At 38.5% G+C, this 13014-nt stretch overlaps 1 protein-coding gene across 1 annotated transcript; it reads left to right on the forward strand.

Moving 5' to 3' along the window:
* Positions 1-1647: 1647 nt before the first annotated feature.
* On the forward strand, positions 1648-6137 carry LOC306836201 (G-protein coupled receptor 26-like). Its single transcript, XM_079363182.1, has 3 exons — positions 1648-2720; positions 3563-3676; positions 4637-6137. Exons 1-3 carry the CDS (start codon positions 2050-2052, stop codon positions 4911-4913), a joined length of 1062 nt encoding a protein of 353 aa, XP_079219308.1. The 5' UTR covers positions 1648-2049; the 3' UTR covers positions 4914-6137.
* The last annotated feature ends 6877 nt before the right edge of the window (positions 6138-13014 follow it).

The following is a 13014-nucleotide window of genomic DNA, read 5'->3' on the forward strand; positions in this document are numbered from 1 at the left end:
CTGCCTGATCCCTCGTGGTATGAGACTGAAATCCATTACCTGGAGGACAATTGGTAAAAAAAAAGGAGGGGCCAACAACTCTCTTCCAATACTTAAGGGAGGAAATTTGGAAAAAACTCTATGGACTAATGCTTTTATTCTGTTGTTTCCCCAGAGCTGCATAAATGTAGAACTAGGCTAAACTTACCTCCTCAGTGTGGTTTATGTCAGCATGGCATGGTCTGGCCCTGTTTCTAGATCCCCAGAAAATGGTACTGTCGTCATGAATAATTGAGCTTTGTAAAATGGAGATAATGACGTAAAATTAATCCTATCTAATGAGGCTGCAAGCTTTGTTATCATGAAAATAGCAAGACAAGTAATTTAAGGTTTTGTGGAAACAAGTTAATTTTATAGATTATCACAGGAAAACAAGCTTCCTCATCTCGAGACTGAGATATGTTTTTTGGAGATCTTCAGAAAATAACTGGAAATGACTCGTTATCTCAGGACAATAGAGTAAATAAAAGGTTTGAACACATTCTTAATATCCATGGTTATTAATAATATGTTGAGAAAACATTTTTCTTCTCTTTTTTTGTTCTTTTTAAAGCAGATTTATACAGTATGAAGGCTGATTAAAGCATGCTGCTTAGAAGTACATCTGACTTGTCAAATGACACTGAAGGGTATGAACTATTGAATGGAATGGATACTCACATTGTTGCACTAAGTGCAAGTCATCGTGAGGTGTTTGAATGTATTTACCTGTATGTATATCCTAACCAAGGCATAGCGTCACCTGTTAAATGATGGTAAATCATTTTAAGAAAGCTTTGGTTTGTCCAGGTGAAGTACATAAATCCGGCCGGACAGGAGACGCATTGCCTGAGGTTGGTTTTTAAGGTCATTCACGACAACACTGCCTTCCTCATGTTCTCTGCTTTTAATCAGTTCAAATAAGGAGAAGCCAAGTTTTAGGCAACATCCTCCTGAAGCCAAAGGACTCAAACGGGAGCATCCTTATCGATGTTAATAGATAAACAAATACAGTAGTGCATTTCATCTAGTGAGTAGTGATTTTCATTTTAATAGTGAGCATGAGTTGTCTGTAAATGCATCAGGACTTTCTGCATGCTGATGATGATCTTCTTCATGTAGTATTTTTTGTTCCTACATGATCTGTAGAATAGCATAAAATAGACGAAAGGATGATCAGTAGAGATATAACAATGCAGTAGTCCCCAAAAGGTGCTATTGAATAAATTACCTGTACATAATTATAGTTATAGACTGCATATACATCCATAAAGACAAAGCGCCATGCTTACAACATTAAGCGGATGTTCTGGGTTTTCATCTATCGCAATGATGTCTGGAGCTGTATCTACTGTTGAGAAATATATGCTTATGTTACTATGGTAATGTGATTCAGTATAGGCAGACACTGACTTAAAGTAAAACGTATTAAATACTGTCTATTTTGATATTCACGAACAACGTCTCTATTTGCAAAGAACATCTAATCAGCGGATCTGCTGTGGTCAACGTGATGCTCATGACATCAGCCTTACCAACAACCACGCAATCGTGCGTCGTGCTTCTATTTTTACACCTGAAAGCTATTTATGAAAAGGGGGTGTACACGTGCTTTAGTGATGGATGAGAATTCAATATGAGAAGCTGCAGATATCGACAACTTCAACTACTTGTTTGTCCTTTTCAAAGCTGACAATCCGCGCGCAATTGCGCAGCCAGGAACCCCTGAGCGGAGACCTACTGGGCTGCTTGCAAACTACCGCAACGCGTCACAAGACAAAAACCTCCTGTTGTCACTACATTCCCATGAAACGGAATCCTAAATGAATGCATGCTTATCTGGTGAAGATTCTCTCTATTATTTCGCTTTTACCTCACCGAGGACGCAGTTGGACCTAGGTTTTGATTCTGGGAGAAAGTGTGCGTTGCAGTAGGCTATATGGGAATGTAGTGGCTGAAACTCACGATGACAGTTTGCATCAGGACTGCGGATGCACTCTTCAAAAGTGTGGATATTTAATAGGGAGCACCATGGACGCAGCAGACGTAGCCGCTTCCGTGTTGGTTTTGGGAATTATAATCGTGTCGCTGCTGTCCAACGTTGTGGTGCTGATCTGCTTTCTGTACAACCCGGAGATCCGCAAACAGGTACCCGGTCTTTTCATCCTCAACTTGACATTTTGCAACCTGTTGCTAAGCGTGTCCAACATGCCTTTAACTCTTGTCGGGCTCATCACCACGGGCCACCCCGGAGGCAGAGTCTTTTGTCAGATAGTGGGATTCCTCGACACTTTTCTCACAACAAACTCGATGCTCAGCATGGCAGCTCTCAGCATCGATAGGTGGGTGGCGGTGGTGTTCCCACTGAGCTACCACTCCAGGATCCGGCACCGGGATGCAGTGATCGCGCTCGGATACACGTGGATACACTCACTTTGCTTCTCAACGGTGGCCACTTGCCGCTCCTGGGTCGGGTACAACCACCTTTACGCATCGTGCACTCTCTGCTATGTGAGGGCGAAGGGAGCAGGGATGCAGTTTATCATTTTCACCGTGGCTCTGCACTCTCTCACTTTCCTCCTCACGCTCATTGTGTTGTGTGTAACGTATCTAAAAGTGTTGAAAGTTGCGAGGTTTCACTGTAAACGCATCGACGTGATCACGATGCAGACGTTGGTGCTGCTTGTGGATATTCATCCCAGGTAAACAACCATTACAAATAGCCTACTTTCAGTTTGAGCCATTTGTCCTTAATTGCATTTTCTGTCTGTCCCGTTTTTTTCTATTTAAGCAACCCAGGGGTAGCATCTCGATCATTTGACTAAACATTGACAGTTAAAACAATCAGTGTGCTGTAAAATGATCTAAAACCTGCTCATCGTATTTCATTTCTTGAGGATCAACAGGAGATTATGGTGGATTTTCTGTTCTTTGCATTGCAAACAGTGCTGAATCAATAAGATAATCTTAAACCATTTTCTGGTATTAGCTGCTTTCATTTGTTTTGGTGTCATTTAACATGTACATTTAGGAGTTTGAAGAAGTAGTTTGACAATAGAAGAAATTAGAAAGCAATTTAAAACATGACCTTGGATTGTGACACGTTTAATTTTTTATAATTCATTTTCAAGTTATTTAGTTTATTGAAGGGGAAAAAAGATTTTAACATAAAATAAAAGTAGTTCGAATCATTTTTAACTTTGATTTAAAAACATACAAAACAAACGTTTTGTGGCATCCCTCTACATGATTATTGGATCTCTTATTTGGGCAAGAGAGGTCTTTTAAATATGCTTCTTTAAATGTGTTTTCTGTCTATATTGAGACAAATAATAATCCATTACTTTACATTTCTGTCAATATATAATTCTAACATTTGTGTAAGACAGAACAATGATCCAAAGTAATCCTCAGAGTCTTGGCGCACAGTTCACTGCTTCTTCTACATCCAATCGACATGTTTTCTCTGTGGACCGCTGCATATTTTCTTCGTGCCTGTGATGCTGCCACCAGGGTAGATAATGCTACCTGTGTGCTTTGGCAGTGTGCGGCAGAAATGCTTGGATGAACAGAAACGGAGGAGGCTGAGGGCCACCAAGAAGATCAGCACGTTCATCGGCACCTTTGTGGTGTGCTTCAGCCCTTATGTCATTACAAGGTGAGAAGACACTAATGATAATGTATATAGTTTTGTGTGGGGGTGGAGGGGAGATGTGTGAAATATTTGACAACATATATTATCAAAACATGTGAAAGATTGGTGCTTTTTTAAAGTCTTGTGGTTTGACTCATGCAGCAAAATTTCTGTTTAATTGTGCAAGTCTTGTCTGCCATGCACAAAAAGGTGACATCTTTCTCGTTCAGATTAACAGAGCTGCTCTACCAACACTATTTGACTGACTTATTCTAGGTTTTCACTTACCTTTCTGTGGCTGCTAACACAGTTTGTCTTGGCTTATCGACCTAAGAAGACAATTTCTTTTTTTTCAATGCTTTGTTAGCGAGCTATATTTATACTGTAGATGTTTCACTGCTCCCTTCTCCTGTGTCATATCTAATTGTTTCTACACACAGCTGTAATCCTTGTCACTGAGCCTCAATGACGCGGGTGAAGAGAGTGAGAGGGACAGAGAAAGAGGGAGATAACAAATGAGTCAGTGATGCTATCACTGGCTCTCATTAGTATTAGCCCCAGTATTAGTGGTGGCATCCTGTCAGAAGCTGTTAGAATAGGGGTATGGAAAGAAAGCACAATAGGAGCTGTGTGGTGTGAAGACCTGTTGGAATTAAGGATTCCACATTAATTATATCATGAGATTAACATCAAAGGAATGCTTTGTCTTTCATTTAATTTGATTTAAAAGAAACCAAAAGATTTGTCTAAAAAACAGGCCTAAAGAAAAAATCTTCAATCATTTAACATTCAGCAACACAGTGGTGACATTTCAGTGAAGTGAAATGATGACATTTTTACAGTATAGCACTGGGGGAGGGTTGTTCGCTTTACATTTCTTCTACTCTAATTGCACTGCTCTAAGAATTGGCTCTTATGCGCTTTTTTCTTTTTTAATTCACTGTGTATGACTTTTTGTTCTCCTTTTTGCTTCATTTGAGGTAGAATCGTCGAGCTCTTTGCTCCGGGGCCCATAAGCCCTCACTGGTGCGTGCTCTCCAAATGTTTGGCCTACAGCAAGGCAGCAAGCGACCCATTTGTCTACTCGCTGCTCCGTCACCAGTACAGGAAGACGTGCAGCCTTCTGGCTAACAAAGTCCTCAAGAGGAGTCAGCTCAACTCATCCTCCCTCAGGATTGAGAGCAACGCAGGGAGGAGCAGCAACAGTGCCAACACAACCAACAACATCCAACAACCCACCAATAAGCCAGCCGGACAGTGAAGGATACTTTAAGAGACTGTCAGGGTCATTTCTCTGCCGAAGATTCTGATTTTATATTTGACACTCATGAGAAAAGATGTGTACTCTACATAAACTGTGTTTGGTGGTGTAACTTCAGGGTTAAAAAACCTAGTTGTTGAAGAACAAGACTTGCAATACCCTGTATTTTTGTATTGTAAAAAAAAAAAAAATCCATGATAGGCCAAAACCAAAATCCTAATATATTCTCTTGCTGACTGTGATACTCATGCTCAAGATTGGCTGATCCTGCTGTGGAAACCTACGTCTTAAAAATAGGGCACAAAAATACATCAACACTCATTAAAACCGTGTTAATATATATATTTTTTTTATGATAGCTGGGTACTGTAGTTTATTTTCAAATGTTTCTTACAAAGGAGAAAAAGTGAATTTGTAGATGCAGATCTGGTACATGAGGGATCACAAGATTAACAAAAAAAACATGGCCAAGTTCATAGTAATGAATGAACATGTTACCCAGGCAAACAGTGAGAGACTTAAAGATGTGGTTTTCATCTTTGAGGATGAACAGTGAGGAATATGTTGCATTATAATAATACATTTCAGTTGGATACATTGAGAGATAAACTATCAAAAGCCTCATCTTCAAAAGATGTGTGTAGGTTTTGTGTGTATTTTGAAGTGTGATACTGTTTTTATCTATTTATCACCAGTGAAGGTTTTGTAGCAGACTGGTACTTTAGTACTAAATAGCTTGTGAAACATTGTTATTTAGATTATGGGAAAAAAAATTAAATTTGGTTTTAATTGTTTCAGCAGTGGCTGAAATTCCAATCAAGACCTAAACTATTTGTGCCCCCCTGCTCCAGAAAAGACAACCCAGGAACCTTTTATCACTTTCTCTACTAAATATACGACCACACAGGTCAGCTGTGCAGTGATTTATTTTGACCACTTATTCAGAGTTACATGCCATCTAATGTGGGCCATGAAAGTTGAGACATGAGCAAAATCCAACGTAAATGGATTGAGCTTGTATAGTGCTTTTATAGTCTACTACTGGGCTACTCCAGCCCTTTTTACACTGCTGGTCACACTTACCCATTCACACTACATTCACACACTGAAGGCAGAGGTTGCAGTGGAAGTCAGATGACATTAAAAAGTGATAAAAGTCCATCATTGAATTGAATGTGCTATCAAGCTCAAGACTTTGACCCAGGAGTCCAGATATATGTGTGTTACCTGTGTGACAGTTTGCCCAAAGCTTGCATAACAATTTATATGGTAGAATGGACTCGCTTTTATATTTGTACATCTCGACGGACCGACATGCATTTCTTTGTTTTCACTGTGTGTCTGCAGAGTTATTTATCACTAAACCATATGTCAGAAAAGCAAAGCCCTTTAATTCAAGAAACGCCACCAGACCCACCAGAAAGAAACAGTTAGATTTCTATATCAACATTCAATCATAACCTCGGACCTCAATATTCAGTTGTTGGCCTATGAAATGCAGTTTAAGTGTGATGTAGGGAAATAAATGATTTGGATAGTCATATTGTATAATGAGAAGTGCACTGCACTGATGGTTTAATTGAAATTACTGTATGTTGTAGCTACTAGGCCAGAGTTCTTAAGTGCCTTTTACACTTTGAGCTCTCTGATTCAATCAACACTCAACAGAGGAAACGATTGACAACACGTTTATTTCTTGGTAATCTGTGTTGTGGTTGAGCGTGACAATGCAGCCTTTTCATGCAGTGAGGTCAAACTTATGAGTATTGTTTATCGTGTGATATCACAGAGTATTGTTGCATATAGGGAAAAACAGGGTGAACTATAATTTGAATGTGGTAGCAACTGTTCTATGATGTGTTATTAACACTGCAGCTCAGGCCATGTGTGCACGGCTGTGTTTTGTGGGTTGTACAAGTTTTTCATTTTGGAATTTTTGCTTTTACTTTATTGTGAAAGTATAAAGCCTTTAAAAGGCATACAAAATATTTATTTATTTTTTAGTCAGAACTGTATTTGATTTTTGCTAACAACGTTTGTGATTTTATTGCAATAAATGCTGTGCATTTTGACATTTTAAGAACTTGCCAGGTATCTCCTCAAATACTTTGTAATGTCTGCAGCATTGTTATATCACTTTAAAAAATATATGGACAGAAAATTAATGCCTGAACAATGTTCTACCAAAAGACAAGCCTGCCAAATCTTAACACCTTTATTCTCCCACGCTAATTAAGTCAAAGAGAAGGAATAATTAATTTGAGAAATCATTTAAGATGTGATCCACCCACCACTGCTGCTGTTGTTGTGGCAGCAGAACAAAGATTTTTTTACAAAAGCATCAGGGCTGAGAGTTAAAGGCTTACTTAATTGCAGAGCTTCTAGAAGGAGTGGGATAAGAAGAAGAGGAGGCAAGTAACAGAGAGGGGAGTAGGCACTAAGTCACCAAGTTGAGGCAGCTACATCAGTGCAAAGAGATTCTGCACCCTCCCTCATCATAAACCGCCTTTCTCATCTATCCGTGGCAAACTGTGCATGCAGGAAACAAAACCTATTCTGCCTCTGATAAAAACAATTCTGCTTTCAATTGATTGTATTTCTTCTATCAACACAAGGCCAAAAGCTTCTTTTCTTGAACTAATGCATTCACAGCTCACCAACCAAATGCAATTAGTTAAATATATTCTGAAAGTTTGGAAATCTCCCCAGTCTGGAGGTGTGTATAATCTCCCTGGGAGACTCAGTGAGTGGGTGAGAGGCAGACACAATTCTGTCATAAACGAAACCCTGTGTGCAGACCTTGTGATTATGTCTCAGCATGTAGGAAGTACAAGAGAATGAAACCGGAAGGCAGGGGAGATGAGCGCGGTGGCTGACCTTAAACCAACCTGAAGACAAGAGTCTTTCTCCCAGTCTTAAAAAAGCACAAGTCATCTACATAAAATATGATCAAACATTGTTTAAGGTCAAATTTCTCAATGGAAATGTATTTTTTACACCGCAATATAACACAAAGATATACAAGGCACACTTATACATCCTTCCGAGAAACACAGGGCTCTAAACAAACTGTAATGTAAACCCTCTCACAAAACTATTAGACACTCAGACAGACTGCTAATAGTGATGAAGTAGAAATGCAAGTAAAACCAACTAACTGTAGTGGAGCTGGGTTATGCATGGGCCAATGAACACTGAGCTTCTGAGATAGGAATCAAATCTTTATTGAAATGTTATTTTTTTAAATCACATTTCTAATTGTTTGACATAACCTTAAACATGTTTGTTGTTTTTTTCTTTTAAACCTTACCAAACAGCCTGTCGGGAGATAACTGGTATACTTAAGTTATGTATGGAAATCTCATTTAATCTCAACCCATTTCTTTAACAGCAGCTAGACAGGCTTGTTCCAGCTTTTCAACACAGGGAGTACAGTAAAGAACTGTCTACTGTTATTGATGTTCTGTGAATCATGGGAAAGTTTGGACTACATGCCATGGTATTCCCCATGCCCTCAAGTAAACAGCCTGCACTGGGCAGAGATAAATACATTAAAAAAGACTATCTATTTCTGTCCAGGAATGCTGTGTTTTTTAAACTCTGAACTGAAAATGTTTTGCAGCACAGACTTAAGAAGTGAAATCTTGTACCTTTAATAGAGAGGTTTGAGGAGATCCCTAAGGACTTCAGCCTGATGGACTTTACCCTTGCATACAACAGTTTTAAGGGCAAAAATGCAAATAAAGACTAACAGTTGCCATGCCCGTAGTCCAATTCTCACAGAATTTCCAGATAATCAGGTCCTGTTATTTTTTAGACTTCCTGTTTAACTTTATGTCCCACTAGAGATTTGTGTTTGATATATAATTGTTGGAAATACTTGGTTCAGGCTGGGTGGGGCTTGGAGCTTACAGGAAGAGGAGGAGGAGGAGGAGTCTATTATGGTTGCTCTTTCTGTGTCAATATCACTGCAGCATGACTGTGAAAGGACTGCAATACAAACCCACAGCAGAAATCACAATACAGACAGTAAAAAGTATAAAGCAGAGAAACTCCACTCTTTGTGAACAATGTTATCAACACACCTACTAGCTTGTTAAGAAAGAACTTCCCTCTGCGTTTATACACATTATGCTCCCAGACTTCATGTAAACTTGTACTAGGGTTTTTGGACCAGGTATTCTCCTTGTTATTTAGGATTTGGACCATCTTTTGTAAATGTTTCATCGGACTTTCAGCTTTGTTATCTTTTATGTATTTTGCTATTGATTTAGCTGAAAGAATGGGGGTAAACTATAATATTTTGTAATATGTGTATTTTAAGGTATGTATGCACAGGTTGTTGTTTGTTTTAATTTCACGTTTTGCTATCCATTCATTTGGATCTATGCATATGCCATTTAGAGATGAAATGAAAATAGTCTTTGGAGACTCATATATTTAAAAATACACAAATGATCAGATTCTTCCCATTCTTCATCCACACACCAATCATCATGGTCTGGTGTTCTCCTCAGCAAAAATAGATAATCACCTGGCTGTATTCTGCGCATGTCATTGTTCACCGCTCAAAGCAATGAAGGGTGCTTATTACTTAACCCAATCTGACCTTTGTGTGAATAGACTACACAGATGTTCAGCTCTAATATCTAAAGAGAAGAGAAACCTTGCCAGCCTTAGCTGCAGAATTGGTTTAAATATATGTATGTGAAATTACATGTTCTGACATGATGACACCTTTCACACGTTTCACGTTGTGCCTATGTTAAAAATTGTCTTCTTTATATTTAGGAACTTTTCTGCACATGACTGACATATTGTGCATGAAGGCGGTGAAAACAGAAATAAGATGTATATTTTAATCGAAAAGAAAAGATCAGGTTTGTTTGGAAGATATAAAAAATGAATCTTGCATTAGTCCTGCAGCTGAATCATATCTTTCAGTAAGCAGAAACCCAGGCGTCTCCTCACCGGGTGTGAGTCACATCCACAGCTGAGTAATGCTGCCCTGACTCAAACAACAGCATAACTTCAGGGCAGGGAATGCTGCTTCACTTTGAGCTTAAAAATAGATCAGACAATCATCAAAATTCAGGAAAAGAAAGCATACACATTAAGGTGTATCCACAAGGCTTTTATAAGCATTTTTATGCAAAGTAAATAGTTGAGCACTTAAAGGCACATCGGGAATCAGAAATGTTGTTGTTAATAGTATCCTCCATTGCCACACTTACTATGCCTGGTGTGGATTTAGCTATGTTGTGGTGACTTAATATTAGCCTGCAGCTCCTAAAGCTGCTCTGCATGCTGACAGTTAGTGAGTGTGATACGTGAGTGGCTTCAGTCTTCAGAGTGTGATTCAACCTGCAGCTGTGTAATGATCAGAATACTACAGCTGGAAAAAGTGTGGAATTTGAGTTGAGATGTTTCAAATGGTTCAGTGAATCAGAGGGATTGCAAGAACAGAGTAAATAATAGTCTGTTGAAGTGAAATTTAGATCACATGTAGACAACAAGGCATACAATTTGTTTTATCGTAGTTGAGTTTGCAGAGCTTGTGTGGGAGGCAGTGAGATACATATTCTGCTGCAGCATGTCATTTACATAGAGAAAAAATAACTGTACCGTAGCTTCAAATATTGTTTGGTACAGTAAAGTGTAAGAAATACCTCTTCAAACAACATCTGTTGTGTTGAGACCAGTCCTTAAAAACACCTAAAATCAAATCAGAAAGAACAGCCCAGAAATCTAATAATAGCTGGGATAAGAAGTTGTAATATATAACCAATAACACCAAACTGATGATTTCAATTTAAGTGCACTAAATGCTGTCAGGTCTTGTCAGAGTTTTTTTTTCCTACCTTCTTGTCTCCAGTTAGCATGCAGTCCATGTTTAAGAGGGCTGCACGGTATACAAGGCACATATTCACACAGCTGCCTCCCACTTCATTGATGAAGCCATGCAAGCAGAATACCAACTTGAAGAAAAAAAAATCTATTAGCTGGACTCAACAATGTTTCAATCTAAATGAAAAACTGCTGAGTCATTTCTTTCGCTTACTTTGAGCATAAAAATGTGTTTGTTCTATAAGAATGGTTTTTGATCTCAAATCCATTTACTGCTACTTTGCTTAGTTCCTCAATATCAAGTAAACACTGTGCACCTTTGCCTTGGGTCATTTTGCAATCAAACCTTGAGGCTATGTGCTGATGCTTTGAAATACATCTGACAGGTGATACCGTTTTCATTACCCTGCTGTCAGCCGCAGTGAAGGCCATGTGTGATAAAAAAAATAAATAAATAAAAAATAAAAGTGCCAAAAAGATCCACTCTGACATGAGATACCATTAGAAATCCCATCAGACAATATTTGAGAGGGGTCACATCTAAAATGACAAATTCTTTTTAAAGGTGTGTGTCAATTTAGAAAAGAGGAAAGGTAAAGACTACACTCAGGGTTATATTTTATTCTAACAGATAACATGCAGTTTAGTGACCAGAGAGAAAAACACATAATATCAGCTAACGCTGAGCGGCACAATGGATTGAGGAAAGGATGCAACAGAATGTGACCATTTATGTCCAATTCATTCAATACTTTCAGCCACAGAGGAAATCTAACAGAATAATGCAGGGAGATTGTCATTATAGAACATGGAGAAAATCCAATGGGAGGGATTGGGAACCTATCAAAAGGATAGAGAACACAACTGATCCTCACAATTATTATTTCAGCCAGATAAGAGCCTGTGGCTTAGGCCAAAAAAATCCATCAAGTTATTTCATTGGAAGAGAAAAGAGTTGCAGACAAAGGAGCCACTTTCCTGGAGAACAATTTGTTACTCGTGAATAAGCCGCCAGAGGTCAAATCAGGAAGACAGCTCATGTCCTGCAAAAAGAATTACTGTCAAAAGAAAAAGCTTGATACCAATTACCAAGAGAGACCTAGAATTATATATTCCTCCCTTGTAATGTCAGTGACGTAAGAGCTTTAAGAAAATATCAAACAAAAAACAGAGAGGATCTGGAGTTTAGTACACTCAGTTTAAAAGGAGTTAATGTTATGGAAGAATACATCATGTTTTTTGCTCAGTTTAGTGAAGAATTAATGCAAGGAGCCTGTTGATGTAGCTGCTCAGTGGAACTTTTTTGTTGTCCACACTTGTTGAGCAGTGCAGTAATAAGCAATGTCACTGCCCCCTGAGTGTATGCATGATTTTGTCTGAGTGCCCCGGCTTCCTCTCGCTGCTCGAACACATGAGGGTCAGATGAACTGAAAACGGTAGTTGTGATTGCTTTGTCTATGTGTCACACTTGTTAGACTGCTGACAGGTCTAGAGTAAATGCTGCCTCGACCCTGCCCAGGGTAAGTGAGCACAAATAATTGGAAAATGGAACCACTTTAGAGCTTGAAAATGTCATCAAGTGCCAAACAAAACAAGTGTTTTTGAAAACATCACTTGTCTGTGTTTTTTGGTCTTTGGTACACACCCAAAAAACATTTAAGGTCACTGAAAACAGACCTTTTGGAAATTCCTACCAGGAAGAAGATTTTCAACAACTCTTTTAGGCATTTAGTTGGAAAACTGTTTTTTTTGGCACAGTCAAGAAATGTGCAATGCTGTCACTTTTTGTATTTGACTTTAGTGCATTTGCAAATTCAACCACACACGTATTGGTCTTAAAGTTACAAATACATGACACAGTTGCTTGCCCAATGTATTGATGAGCAGAGGGCCTGAATGAACAACTTGGTAAATTAAAATGTTTATTGTAGAGGAATGGCGAGAATATTTTAGCATGTCAAGAATATCGTTTTTGCTTTGATTTTTTTCATGTCAGCCGTGCAGCTTGCACAAGGATTACCTCAATTCTTCTGGAGTTTCATTCAAAAGAGTACAGTTTTGGATTTCAAAAAGTTATCTTAGCATCTATTGTATTTGCTGACAAATGTTTATTGTCATCAGAGGATGAATTTTGATAGCACTGATTGAAACTGATATTTGTTTTGAAATTAATGTTTCAACAACTTTTGAATGAATTTCCATAAAATATGATAAATACATGTATGTTCCATTTGATCACGCAAGTCAGAAAATG

Source organism: Symphodus melops (assembly GCF_947650265.1).
Source record: "Symphodus melops genome assembly, chromosome: 15".
Lineage (NCBI taxonomy): Eukaryota > Metazoa > Chordata > Actinopteri > Labriformes > Labridae > Symphodus > Symphodus melops.

What these genes read in the sequence shown, in the direction of transcription:
- LOC306836201 (XM_079363182.1), top strand. Translation starts at nt 2,050, where the DNA reads ATGGACGCAGCAGACGTAGCCGCTTCCGTGTTGGTTTTGGGAATTATA. An exon ending in CTTGTGGATATTCATCCCAG is followed by an intron (nt 2,721 to 3,562) that starts GTAAACAACCAT and finishes GTGCTTTGGCAG; the next exon opens with TGTGCGGCAGAAATGCTTGG. An exon ending in AGCCCTTATGTCATTACAAG is followed by an intron (nt 3,677 to 4,636) that starts GTGAGAAGACAC and finishes CATTTGAGGTAG; the next exon opens with AATCGTCGAGCTCTTTGCTC.